Raw genomic sequence first — 13,283 nt, 5'->3', positions numbered from 1 at the left:
CAACGGCCTCAAATCACAGTTTCCGTTAAAATATCAAATTTTCCTTGCAAATCTTAATCTCGAATACAATGCATTAGTTATTAGCTTACAGTATTCGCATATCAGATTCTTTAATCTTATTAAAAAGCTAAAGCACCTACCCACATAGATACAACGCCTGACCTCATGTAGATTTCAATACCAAAACTAGATAAGCAGCGAAACAGCCGGCGAACAGCTGTTTTCTAGGTGAAGCCGTGGTATTCATTTCAAGTCGTTTCAGAAATAAACTGGTCTGTGCAAACCCTAAACAGAAAAGCTGTTTTAGCTTAAAATACACAAATAGATAAAAAATATAAATAAAATTTAATAAAAAAAGTTTTTTAACATCTGAAGTCCACAAGTTTTGTAGTCGATGATTGTTCGCACCGAAATGCATTTGTGATACAGCAGCGCTTGAGAGCGGTTGTAGCGGAAGACATCAAAAAAAATTATCAAATTGGATTTATATTTATAAATATACATATTATATAAATATATATCTGTATTATTAGTGTAATTAAATTATAGATTAATTATTATTTACGATCTTTGAAAATGTTGCGCTTCAGCGGTTTGCTACTCTTTTGTTTATTTCTGTTGACATCAGCGGATAGCACGCAAGATACTGAAGTGACAAAGTTTATGAAACATTTAGAAGTCATACCAGATGTCATTGATGTGGGACCAAAGAATTTTTTAAAGGTATGAAAGTTCAATATATATGCTATACACCTCACCTCTTTTATCTATCAAATAACAGATTAGCTTTGACAGTGGCGTCGGTGCTGATAAGGGTGTAGAGCTAACACCAACACAAGTGAAGAATAAACCCAAAGTAGAATGGACACCAGCGGCTGGCACATATTATACGCTTATCATGACTGATCCTGATGCACCTAGCCGTGCTGAACCAAAATCACGCGAATTTCTACATTGGCTAGTGACCAATATACCTGGCGATAATTTAAACAAAGGTGAAGTACTCACTGATTATATCGGATCTGGGCCTCCAAAAGATACTGGCTTGCATCGTTATGTATTTTTACTCTTCAAGCAACCGACAAAAATACAATTCCGTGGTGAGAAACATATCAGTAACAAGAGTGCCAGCGGACGTCCTAAGTTCTCAACTAAAAATTTCATAAGCAAATATGATTTGGGTGCACCTGTAGCTGGTAATTTCTATCAAGCCCAATATGACGATTATGTGCCCACGGTACACAAGCAGTTGGGTCTATAGTGTCGAGCGTAGTTGACTGGTTGTTTGGTTAAAAAAACAAAACTCGTTTGAATTTTTTCATTTAAATGTTAAAAGTTTATAATTAATGTTTTTTTATTGTTATGTGTTTTATTGCATACTATTTTACTTATCGGTAAATTATTGCAAAATCAGTGCATAAATTAATTTTGTATATTTTAACGTCACACAATGAAAGTGAAAATGGAGCGTTTCAAAACCTGATGCTTAAGAGGCGATTGCATAAAATTATAAATTTATTATAAAATAAGGCAATAAATTACATCTTAGTGGAAAATTTTAAATATTCAAATTCATCATTGAAATATTATGTTTTATTTTGTTTATTGTGGCACTTTATTTGAGTAGACAAATGAGCATTAATTTAACCAATTTTAAGGGACTAGATTAGAATCTTCGTATATTTTTAAGTACTCATTTTGGAAATAAAGACATTCAATATACTACTATTGCCCACTTCTCCCAGTGAGGCCTCAAAAATTCTTCTAAATCTGGCTCTTTTTAGTGCTTCTTTGTATATGTCGTTTTATGTGTATCGTGCTTCCGCTAGCTTTGATCGTTCTTCTCTATGTTTTCGCTAGCGCACCAGGTCTTCTGCTGCCTTGTGGATGCCATGCCAATGCTTGCCTCGCTATGCCAATCTCTTGGTTGTGTAAGCATATGGCCTATTCACTACCACTTCCTCATTTTTGTCTCAGTTTTTGCTGCTTTTACGTCCTTTGGTTCAGCAGGCGTTCATTTGATATTCGATATAGCCACTTGTTGAGAAACACTTGCACCTTTCTCTCTATATTTCTGGAGCGCTTCTATGTTCCATGCTTCCATTTTTTATAGTTCATAGTTATTGTAATTATTATGGCTATGGTTAATAAGCCACAATTATAACAAAGTATGTTGATAAGTAACAAATATATACCGACTCTCTGAATAGTGGTGTTCACAATATCGAGTAGAGTACTCGGTAAGAGATTAATGTAGTTAAGTAGAAAAAACTAAATACAATTCGATTAAATTATTATTATAATTATTATTATAATTGTTGCTGCGTGCTGATTTACTGATTTAATTTTTTCCGGTTTCGCTAATCCTAGTCTTCGCAGTTAATTCACAAGTCATTTCTAATCGCTAAATTGTTTATTATAGGTTAGGTTTTTTTTTGTCATGTCAATGCTGCAAATAACTGCTTCCACTGGCGCTTCTTTTCAATATTTCTATGTGGAAGAGTCTGGCTTTATATGCTTAATCGAAACTTTCGAGGCATTTCGATATCTTTCTAGTTATCATTGTATACTTATTACTACAGTAGCAATATTTGAAACTGCCCCCATCCTTCCCCCCCCATCACACTCTCCCATTTGTTCTCAGAAGTCAACTCAAAGATTAATTCTTCCACATGTTTATGCAGAGGTGATCATATTTACGTACACCGCCGTGTTACGTCTTTTCGTTTAATATCCTGAATCTTAGAATCCAGCTAAAAGAAACCTTGCACTGTTTATAAGTAAAGGGTGTGATCTCATTACAATCTTTAATTTTACTGTTCTGGAGACAAGAATTGATTTACGTATTACCCACGTTCAACTCTTTAATTGTGATCACATAATATCATACATAAAAGGGTATGATCTCATTACAATCTTTAATTTTACTGTTCTGGAGACAAGTATTGATTTATGTATTACCCAAGTTCAACTCTTTAATTGTGATCACATAATATAAGCATAACAATACTGATTATTACTGTAAATTAGAAAAACTCAGAGCAGGACTTAGTAACTTAGAACTTAGTCTCAGAACTTAGTAACAAATGAAAAACTTTTTAAGAACAAAAAATTATTATACAGAAAAAAAAATATATATCTCAGAAAAAAAAAAATTTCAGCTGTTTTCAATAACCAAGATTTTTGTTTCATAAGCTAACAGTAATAAATATTTATCTGTTCGAAATGCCACCAGAATATGAAATACATAACAGCTTTCACAAATTCCAAGTGATTCCCGACGTTTTAAGTTATTCTCCTGACCAATATTTGCAAGTAAGTTTAATTCTAATTAGTCTACGTATAAATTAATAAATATAATTTAATTGAAATGTTTCAGATTTTATATCGCACTGGTGAAGTAGTATGGGGTGGTAACGAAATAGAACCGACATATCTTAAACAAGCGCCCTATGTTAATTGGAATACAGATTCCAATGCTACTTACTCACTAATGATGATCAATCCAGACCAACCAAATCGTGCCAGACCTGTTTACCGTGAATTTCTTCACTGGCTTATTGTAAATATACCTGGTAATAGACTGGATTATGGCAACGAACTTGCTGAATATATTGGACCAGTGCCACCGATGAATACAGGCTTGCACAGAATAGTATTTTTGGTTTTCAAACAACCATGTATACTAAATTTTGAAGAAAATTTTATTTCTGAAAACAATGGTATGGATCGCTTATCCTTTTCTTCAAAGAAGTTTTCTGCAAAATATGAACTTAATCATCCTATTGCTGCCAATTTTTTTCAAACCGAATTTGATAGCTATGTACCAGAACTGGAACAGCAACTATTTGGATAATGGAAGAGTAATATCTTTTTTCTATATGTTTTAGCATTGAAAAAAATTACCTTTTTCTTAAATCATTGATTTTATATATTTGAATCTCTATTGTTCAAGGTGTTCAATAAATTTAAAAATAAAAAGAATTATTTTTTATTCGTAAATTTTTTATAATGAAGGGCAATTAGTATGAAATCTCGGGTATACACTTAATTTCAGATCAAAATCGAAAGGAATAAAGGATTAAAGGAGTCAATAACTTTTCCAAACCAATCTGCTCTAAAATTCTAAAATAAATTGAAATGAAAATCAAAATTCTCACGGAGCTCATTAATGACAGTTCAGTACGGATTGGTATACTATCTCAACAAACTGATCTCATAAAAACCAATATCTCCAATAGTTCAAACAATGCTGAAATGTCTGATCTATCTATGTGTATGTCCAAAAGTAAGCAACAGCTGATTTGTCCAACTTTAGGACAAACTCTTTGCATCATAATTTTTTGAAAGAAGACAAAATCATATAATCACCTTATAGTTCATTAAAAACTTAATGATCAATTAAGATAACTAGAGCTTGAATAGTAGACTATCTGAGTCGCGGTTCAAAGTTTTCTCCATATGTAAATAATATTATTAAATATAAATTAGATTATTAATTGAATTATGCAGTGGTAAATTTGAATTATTTAATTTGGGAATATATAATTACTAAGCTTATTTAAAGTGACCATAATAATAGTCGTATATCTATTAATGGCAAATAAATATCAACCATGGGCATAATTTTAGTAGTTATTTTTCTAACGATATTTTTATTAAATCTTATGTCTAGGTTAGGTTAGGTTAAATGGGGCTGTCCGAAGACTCATTTAGACCATGGGGTCCATTGTGATACCGTTAAAAATTTGCACATGTCAGTATACCCATTTAGTATTAACCACAAAGCCGTTGGCACGAGCTATGGAAATAGAATTTAGCTCTCTTAATGAATTGAAAATCTTATATCTATCTTCAGGCACAAATGTATTACTGAGGGTTTTAGATAATTTTAGTAACATGAGAAAAGGTTTTTATTTTATTAAACAGTCTTGAAAAATTTATATTGAATGTGCATGTATGTGTAAATATAGTCCTTCGATTCATTTCAAAGGCCTACCCATCTTCAAAGATTTTAATTTAAAACTATTCAGATCTAATTTGTCTATATATGTAGCTCGTGTACCATTTTTTTTATGATATAAAAAGTAAAAAAGTTGAAGCTGTAGATTACTCCCAATCTTATGGACTATTTTAACATACCTCACAGAGTTACTAAAATAATTTTAATGTAGTTGGCAACACTGTATTTTTTGACATTTTAAATTAGAAAATAAAAAAAAATTCAAATAGTTATAAACTTTTTTTTATAAAAGTGTTTGCTCTATTGATTTACAACTGAAATTATTTAAAAATTTATTTAATAATATAAAAAATTATAGAATTGTTACAAAAAATAATCTCTAAAATGGCTCAAGAGAATAAATTAGATAAAATGTTTAAGAAACATAAAGTTCTACCAGATGTAGTTCAACAATTACCCGGACAATCATTGCAAGTATGTGTATTTTTTTTCTCTTAGATTTATAAAAAAAAATATGTGATTTTTATAGATCAACTACAGTGGTGGTCAAAACGTTGATTATGGTAATGTTCTAACCCCTACTCAAGTTAAATCTCCTCCAAAGGTTGTTTGGGATGCAGAAGCTGATACTTTTTACACTCTTATTATGACTGATCCAGATGCTCCAAGTCGTGCAGAACCCAAGTTTCGTGAATGGCATCATTGGTTGGTTACAAATATACCAGGTAGTGCTATTGATCAGGGTGATGTGCTAACTGAGTACGTTGGTTCAGCACCGCCTAAAAATACTGGCTTACATCGGTATGTGTTTCTCCTCTACAAGCAACCGGGTAAGGTTCAATTTAATGAACCAAATATATCAAAGACCTCTGGATCGAATCGTGGCAAGTTTAGTGCTAAGAAGTTCTCTGCAAAATATAAACTTGGTGATCCAATTGCTGCTAATTTCTATCAAGCGGAATATGATGATTATGTGCCCACTGTATATAAGCAATTAAAAGGATAATTTTGATTGGCATCTGAATGTATTTCTAAAATTTCTTATTTATGAATTATAAAGTTTTAAATTTGAATAAATTATATGTTATATGAATTAATAGTTCTCGAATATATATATATATATATATATACAAAATGATAAACATAACATTAATGTATTGATTACTTAAGAGATCGTTAGTTTGTATATTGGGTTATGGGGTCTATGGGGTTATTCATCACCAACAATTTCAAATTACATAAAACAGTACAACTAATTTAATTTACATATATATTAAAGAGTAGATCTTCTACGAGTTCAATTCAGATATAGGATCGTTAATACAAAAAGCAGTTCTTTTACAAATGTCACTATTCTCCTATGATATTAATATAAAGTTACGGTTTCGAAACTTGTGATTAAATTACTAGTACTTGGATTCCTACAGAACTACAGAGATCCAATTAGACTGTATCTGATCTGAAGTTAAATCTGTGAAAAATGTGATCTATATTCCAAATTCACCTATGTACGACAATCAATTGTCGTCTTCCACTCGAGTTCTTCTTTCACAATGGTCGTATAAAGTTGACTACAATAGCGCGGCATTTATTGCCTTTAACCGGACATTAGTGACATTAATGAGATATATTAATATACATAGTATCTTTGAAGTATCACTAAAACAATTGTAATTGAAAACAAAATCAATTTAATATAAGAAATTATATATATAAAGCTGCTGTCATCTTCTTTTGAAATAACTACAGAAATAAAATAAAGCTGTTTACTGTTGAAAAGAAAAGTGTTCTTACAATAGGTGACATAATTATGTATACATAACTTTATTTCAAATAAATGGTAAATACATTATAAACAATGGATCGTTTAAATATATCAAAGATTATAAAGATTCAGATGACTCAAGCAAAGGACCACTACACTTACAAAAAAACCTAGCTGTCATCAACATTAATACTGTATCTTATATATTATTTCAAAATCCGAAAAAAATAGCCGATGGACGCGTAACCTCTCCTAAGTTATCTGTAGAAAAAATGGCTATAGTGCCAAACTCTCGATTAAACTATAGCCACTGGCTAAAGCCACGACTCTCCCTGTAGTTCAAAAATTTTTAGACGATTATATACCTACCACTGTCGATTACTCAATCGTCCCGATAGTTTAAATATTCTCTCTAGCCATTGTAGCGACTGTAGATTAATGCTGCGTTGGTCTCTTTAATCATTTTTTTTCTAACAGATAATGAAAGGTTGGTACCATGCTCATCGGCTATGCTTATGGGTTTTGAGATATTGACTATCTAATGATTTGAGTAAAATGACATGTATTAGAAAAACAAAAATCCTATTTGACGTCTATAATGCTTACATCGAAGCAGTTATATGGTATTGATTCTTGATTAATAGGTAGTTCGATTAATGACCAACAAATCTCATTCAACAAATGTGTCCACCAATTCATGTACATATATTGACAATACCACGTAAATAATATAAAACTTTGGAATGCGATCTAACACTTAAGAAATATGTAGACCCAAAAAAATGAGTCGGATCCAATACTGAAAAAATTCCAAAAAAAACTATTCGTATGGAATACTTATATTGTGACTGCCGCGATGGAGTACACGGCAGAGGACCGATTAATGGTAGGTTTCAGGCTGCAGACTATTTCTCAAATAACTTTGACCGATAATGTTTAGACTAAGTTCGATATAAGAACTCTGTAAAGGTCCAATTGTCCACTATGAGAAAAGTATATTAAAGGAAAAAGATGACGTATTAACAATACTTTCCAATTGTCTTTAATAATACTATCGAATAAACAAATTGATATATATTTTTATTTTATAAATAAATAAAATATATTTACTATTATTACCCACGGATAAACCTACAAATTGATACAAGTATCTTCAATCAATTATAAAAATTTTAATTAAAATTCTATAAAATCTTGCCTTGAAAAATATATCAACTAAAAATTCGAAAAAAATTATTAAAAATAATTATTTTAAATGAATTAGAAGAAGTCGGTATTTGCGTAAAGCATTGTGAAAATGAGAAGATGAAAATATGTTTTCTTCTCTTGCTGTTTGTATACATTTGTCCCGCTGGTTGCCCGGTTTTCGACTTTAAATTGCAGACCGTGCGAGATCCCGACGCTGTTGATAAGAATTTAAAACTAGAAGCAATCGTAAACACGAAACCACTGGAAGTAAAAGCGATAGCGAAAAAAAATGACGATACGAGGGATAAGGATGAAAGTGATTACAATTACGAGGACGAAGATTATGAGGAAGCGAAAACAAAATCGCAGAAAATGCGAAAAGAGCAAAAAGAACAAACAAAAAAAATTTCAAGAAGTGACTGCAGCACAGAAGAAGGCATAGAAGATTTTGTAGGCTCCAATCTCTTTGATGCAAATAGAAGGAAATGTTTCTCTAAGGAACAAGCTGCATTGCTTATAGCACGAAGAGATTTTGAGGTATTTTAAATTCTACAAAACTATATTCCAAATTCTAAATTTGTGCACTTCACTTATCTTCCTTATCTTCCAGTTGATTTTGCCAAAAGACTTACCGAACTGCCTATTTAATGATAAAATGATTACTATTATAATGGATTATTTTCTTTGCTGCAATAATATTATCAAGGGTTTAGGTGAAGAAACTAAACCACTAATAGAGAAGGCATTTTATGACGCTCTTGGTGGTTACTTAAAGACTTTCCTCTTACCGATTATTAAACATTCATATTATGCAGGCACCGTTAATCTGAAGACATATATAAGTTTAGAAACACTATTCTTACAGTGTAAGAAATATTTAAATACCAACGGTAATGGCTGGAGTTGTACACCAGCGAAGATTATTAACGAATTGAAGAATGTACCCATTAAACCTTTTGAAATGGAAACTGACGCGGACAAAAACAGAGATTGCTGCGCACATTTAGATTTATCACCTTGTAAAGAGAGTGATGCAGGTGAACAAATGATTGTCACACTGCCGAAACTTGATCCTGTAGATAAGAATGGTTATTTGGCCAATATATATTTGCCCTTTCGTAATAGGCGTACCTTTAATCTTCAGGCCCCTACATCTGGTTTCATATTGGCAAAATTTTTCGAAACCGTAACGCATTGTTATAGCTTTCAGCATATATGTCAAGATAACTTCAATCGTAGATTTAAAATATGGCTTGTTAATAATATTCAAGAACATTTATCCGATGAAGAGTTCTATCCCGGACTGGGTGCAGTTTTAAGAATTTTTGAAATTTTAAGAAGAGAGAAGAAGTCTGCAGATTTTGTAAATACAAAAGATGATGAATTAAACGAAATGGATATAACCGATGATGCAGCTGAGTTGGAGGGTGATGGAGCTATATCGAAATTGTCACCTGAAAACAATGATAATGATGATAGCTCACTAGGAGATTGGAATGATTTTATGACAAAAACCGATAGTAAAACTAATACTAACAATGATATTGATTTACTTGGCATGAGTGATGGAAATAGCAAACATAAAGGTGGTTTTATTGGTGATAAAACCAACAACGATGTATACGGACAAAACAACTATATGCAAGATCTCGACACATTCTCATCTGAGGACAAATGTAAAAAGAAAGCTCGCTGGAAATGGGTGCTATGGTTCTTTATTTATCTAATACTGCTGCTCCTGCTGCTGTTACTATTGATACTACTTATACGTTGGCTGTTAGCCAAAAGAAAGCAAAAACCGACCACACCCAAGAAAGCGCCCCCACGTAAGAAATTGTGTTTCTGTTGTTCGAAAAAACAAGAAACCAAAAATTGATTGTGTAGGTCTATAAAAATAATTATATAATTACTAACAAATTTCAACTAAAATATCTTGTGGTATGTTTTGTTACCATAAAAAAAACATCAAGTAATTATATAATTATATAGTAGTAGTTATATAGTAGTAAGCTTACAGCTATATAATTATATATATTCTTGCATTAGTGCCAGAAAAAGAGAGTAGCATTTAGAACAGTTGTAGCGCTTTCTCTAATTAGAGACCTAAAAATGATATTTTTTATATTATAAGAAAATTTTGAAAATTTACAAATTATTATTTACAAGAACTTCCATCCCACAGCAGCAAAAGCCGCAACACCTGTTGCCAGTACAACATCTTCTTCCCTTGCTTGCCAGCCTAAAAAATGTGTTATATACACAAGAAAAAGGAGGCCAGCTACATTCATAGGCGGGTACACAACTTCAGAAACTGAGAAATCGCCTAAAAAATCTAAAAAAGGAGTTTCCTTCAGTAAAAAAACATCGACAGCAAAAACTAGTTCAAAGACCGCACCCCCTTCGAAATCAAAAATATTCGAGTCTTCTGCCAGTTCAAAGCCAAGGTAAGATTATATATACATTATATTTTCTAGTTTTCAATTTAATCATTTAATTTTAATTAATTTTTTTTTTTTTTTGTGCTATAGGAAATAAAACTAAAAATTTTTATAATAGGAATCTGTCTAAAAAGAAGTGATCGTTTTAAAAATTTGCTATAAATAATTTATATAAGGCAACCTATTTATTTATTTTTAAACTTATTTATTTACTTATAATTGTTATTTAATATATTTTATATATTCTTATAATGTTGGTTGAGAGTTCAATTAAACCGATGAAATAAAAATTTTCAAATTTTTTACTATAATGTATAGTTTGCTACAACTCTAATAGTTGTTGGATTGTATAAGCCTAATGCTTAAGAAAGAAACGAAGTAAAATTAGAGAAAAAAAGATACACACAAAAAAATATATAAAAGAATATAAATACTATAAACACACATATAGAGGGAAATTTCTTATATAAATAAAATTAAGACTAAATAATGGATCTTTCTGCGGCGTTAGAATATGGTGTCTAACTGCAATTGGTAGATACTTTTAATTACATTTTCTTTGATCTACCTATATTTTAAAAAAATTTGTCGAGACTGGAGCTCATCTCTAGGCGAATTATCCTCTGGAGAAGGTAAACTGTCTTCTGGAGAAGATGGATTGTCTTCTGGAAAAGACAGATTGTCTTCTCTTCGGTTAGAGTTAGTTCTTAGCACAAAAAATCTGTTATAATCATATAAATAAGAGGATCTTAAAATTTTCTTCATGTTCTATTCTATTCTAAATTTAAAAGGAACGTTAATTTATTTATTAAAGTATGGGTCAATAATATTTATTGAAGTATTGACAATCATACTTAACACTATAATCTAAGTCCTAACATAAATGCATTTTTAAAAATTTCCTATTTCTATGGTAACGAACATAGCGCTATTAATTACTGAAAATTAATATTCCGTTTCCCACAACGGGCTTAGATGACCCCCATGTTCTTAGTTAAAAGATTTTCTGTGTTTAAAATCAAAATAGTTATTTGCAAAAACAGTTGTGAAAAGTACTGCTATAACGTAAATTAAACATTCACAGAAATATATTTAATACACGGTTTTTCCAGTTCAAAGAAAAATGAGAAACGCATTCCAAAATTACTTGTCCTGCACAACCTATTAATGAAGGGAAATTAGGTCTTCAACACCAAAATAGTTTTTAGCAAAAAATGTACCACTATTATATAGAATTGTATTTAAGACCCGGTTTTAAAAAAAATCAAACAAACATCCAAAAACGACTTGTTCTGCACATCCCATTCAATAGATTTTCGATTCACTGTAAATAAAAACAAGTATTTATCCCAAGTGCCAGTCAAATCAAAGATTTAATAATTATTAAAAATAAAATTAAATATATATTTATTCTACATATTGAATATAGATTGTATATATTATTATTCCTATAATTTAAAAGCAATTTTAACAACCATAATAAGACAAATAATACCAAATAAAAACATTCTTATAATAAATATATAATTGTTTAAAAACGGTCAGCGAAGGGTTAAAGATAAAACCTAAAAGCTTATTTTTAAATTTAGCACCAAAAAAAGCTAACGAAAACCTGTTGTTGAACTTGGGAGGGAAAATTTTAATTAAACGAACATTGAAAAATTTCTAAATTAGACACTAAAATATAGTTGAGAGCATAAGCAAGTATTATTATTCAAAACTAAGATATATGTAATTGAATTTTAAAATGCATTTAATTAAAATATTTAAAAACGCACTTTGCACCTTTTTTGTGATCACAATTGCATTTGTAAATGCAATGGAAGAAGATGAAGTCGAGAAGGTTTTTAAAGCACACGAAGTGGTACCTGACGTTATACCAACATCACCAAAACAGTTTCTTAAGGTACTTTACATAACAGTTTTATTTATTTTTATTATAATAAAAATTTACAGATTACCTATGAAAATGGTTTAACTGTTGATAAAGGTGCCGAATTGACCCCCACTCAAGTAAAATCAGAACCTAAAGTTGACTGGGTTGCAGAAGAAAATACTTATTACACGCTTATAATGACAGATCCAGATGCACCCACACGCACAGATCCCAAATTACGTGAAGTTCACCATTGGCTCGTAGCCAATATACCCGGTAATGCCATTGATCAGGGTGAAGTCATAACAGCTTACGTAGGTTCTGGTCCACCAGAAGGTACGGGTCTACATCGTTATGTGTTCTTGCTTTATAAGCAGCCAAGCAAGTTGGAGTTTGATGAACCACGTATTAGCAATCGAAGTCGCAATAATCGTCCTAATTTCAGTGCTAAAAACTTTGCGGAAAAATATAATTTGGGTACACCAATTGGTGGAAATTTCTATCAAGCACAGTGGGATGAATATGTGCCAACTGTGCATAAACAGCTTTCAGGCAATTAAATTGAACTTCAGTATATCTTGTTTTTCTAAAAATAAAATATTTAACAATTGTTAATCACGTCTTTTATTAAAATATTTAACAAGAAAATATTTTTTTTTTTTTAATTATTTAAATTTCTCGAATGCTAATGACCAGAGCTATATGGAAATTAATTGTACCAAGGTTTTGTAATAGGTACAGCTTAAAAATTACATTATATTAATTATTGTTATAATGTGACTAGGTTTCAAAAACGGCCGGGACTAAGTATCGGAGACACTCGTTGTCAGCGACCGCTGGGACTTCACAAGCAGGTCCTAACGGGTTACAATAAAATTTTTCTTTAAATAAGATATAAACAAGAAGACTTTATCTTGACATAGTAGCAAAGCAAATTGTATCAAAGATTACTTTAAAATTTTTTTATTATTAATTTTGTTTAGCAAAAAAGAAAAAAAAACATCAAAATTTATAACAATATTAAAAGCTTTACATATATGAATATTCGTACAT

General features: G+C 30.8%; 5 protein-coding genes across 6 annotated transcripts; all 5 read left to right on the top strand.

Annotated features, from left to right (window-relative positions):
- Positions 1–389: 389 nt before the first annotated feature.
- LOC119680340 (protein D3-like) lies at positions 390–1,529 on the top strand. The gene is made up of 2 exons (XM_038093107.1): positions 390–723; positions 782–1,529. The coding sequence occupies exons 1-2, from the start codon at positions 577–579 to the stop codon at positions 1,259–1,261; spliced, it is 627 nt and encodes a 208-aa protein (XP_037949035.1). The 5' UTR covers positions 390–576; the 3' UTR covers positions 1,262–1,529.
- A 1,624-nt stretch (positions 1,530–3,153) lies between these two features.
- On the top strand, positions 3,154–3,881 carry LOC119684842 (protein D2-like). Its single transcript, XM_038098971.1, has 2 exons — positions 3,154–3,315; positions 3,380–3,881. The coding sequence occupies exons 1-2, from the start codon at positions 3,226–3,228 to the stop codon at positions 3,854–3,856; spliced, it is 567 nt and encodes a 188-aa protein (XP_037954899.1). The 5' UTR covers positions 3,154–3,225; the 3' UTR covers positions 3,857–3,881.
- A 1,422-nt stretch (positions 3,882–5,303) lies between these two features.
- LOC119682201 (protein D2-like) lies at positions 5,304–5,984 on the top strand. Its single transcript, XM_038095570.1, has 2 exons — positions 5,304–5,437; positions 5,493–5,984. The coding sequence occupies exons 1-2, from the start codon at positions 5,348–5,350 to the stop codon at positions 5,967–5,969; spliced, it is 567 nt and encodes a 188-aa protein (XP_037951498.1). The 5' UTR covers positions 5,304–5,347; the 3' UTR covers positions 5,970–5,984.
- A 1,990-nt stretch (positions 5,985–7,974) lies between these two features.
- LOC119686069 lies at positions 7,975–10,491 on the top strand. Of its 2 annotated transcripts, XM_038100525.1 has the most exons (4): positions 7,975–8,453; positions 8,527–9,742; positions 10,099–10,360; positions 10,445–10,491. In XM_038100525.1, the coding sequence occupies exons 1-4, from the start codon at positions 8,034–8,036 to the stop codon at positions 10,449–10,451; spliced, it is 1,905 nt and encodes a 634-aa protein (XP_037956453.1). In that variant the 5' UTR covers positions 7,975–8,033; the 3' UTR covers positions 10,452–10,491. The 2 variants fall into 2 exon arrangements, with proteins under 2 accessions (XP_037956453.1, XP_037956454.1); XM_038100526.1 differs by lacking the exon at positions 10,445–10,491 and having other exon boundaries at positions 8,527–9,796; positions 10,099–10,132.
- Positions 10,492–12,096: 1,605 nt separating this feature from the next.
- LOC119682047 (protein D3-like) lies at positions 12,097–12,831 on the top strand. Its single transcript, XM_038095387.1, has 2 exons — positions 12,097–12,260; positions 12,311–12,831. The coding sequence occupies exons 1-2, from the start codon at positions 12,102–12,104 to the stop codon at positions 12,788–12,790; spliced, it is 639 nt and encodes a 212-aa protein (XP_037951315.1). The 5' UTR covers positions 12,097–12,101; the 3' UTR covers positions 12,791–12,831.
- Positions 12,832–13,283: the final 452 nt, after the last annotated feature.

The sequence above is a fragment of the Teleopsis dalmanni genome, chromosome 2 (genome assembly GCF_002237135.1).
Source record: "Teleopsis dalmanni isolate 2A chromosome 2, ASM223713v2, whole genome shotgun sequence".
NCBI classification, from domain to species: Eukaryota; Metazoa; Arthropoda; class Insecta; order Diptera; family Diopsidae; genus Teleopsis; species Teleopsis dalmanni.
This window is presented reverse-complemented; position numbering and strand designations above follow the sequence as displayed.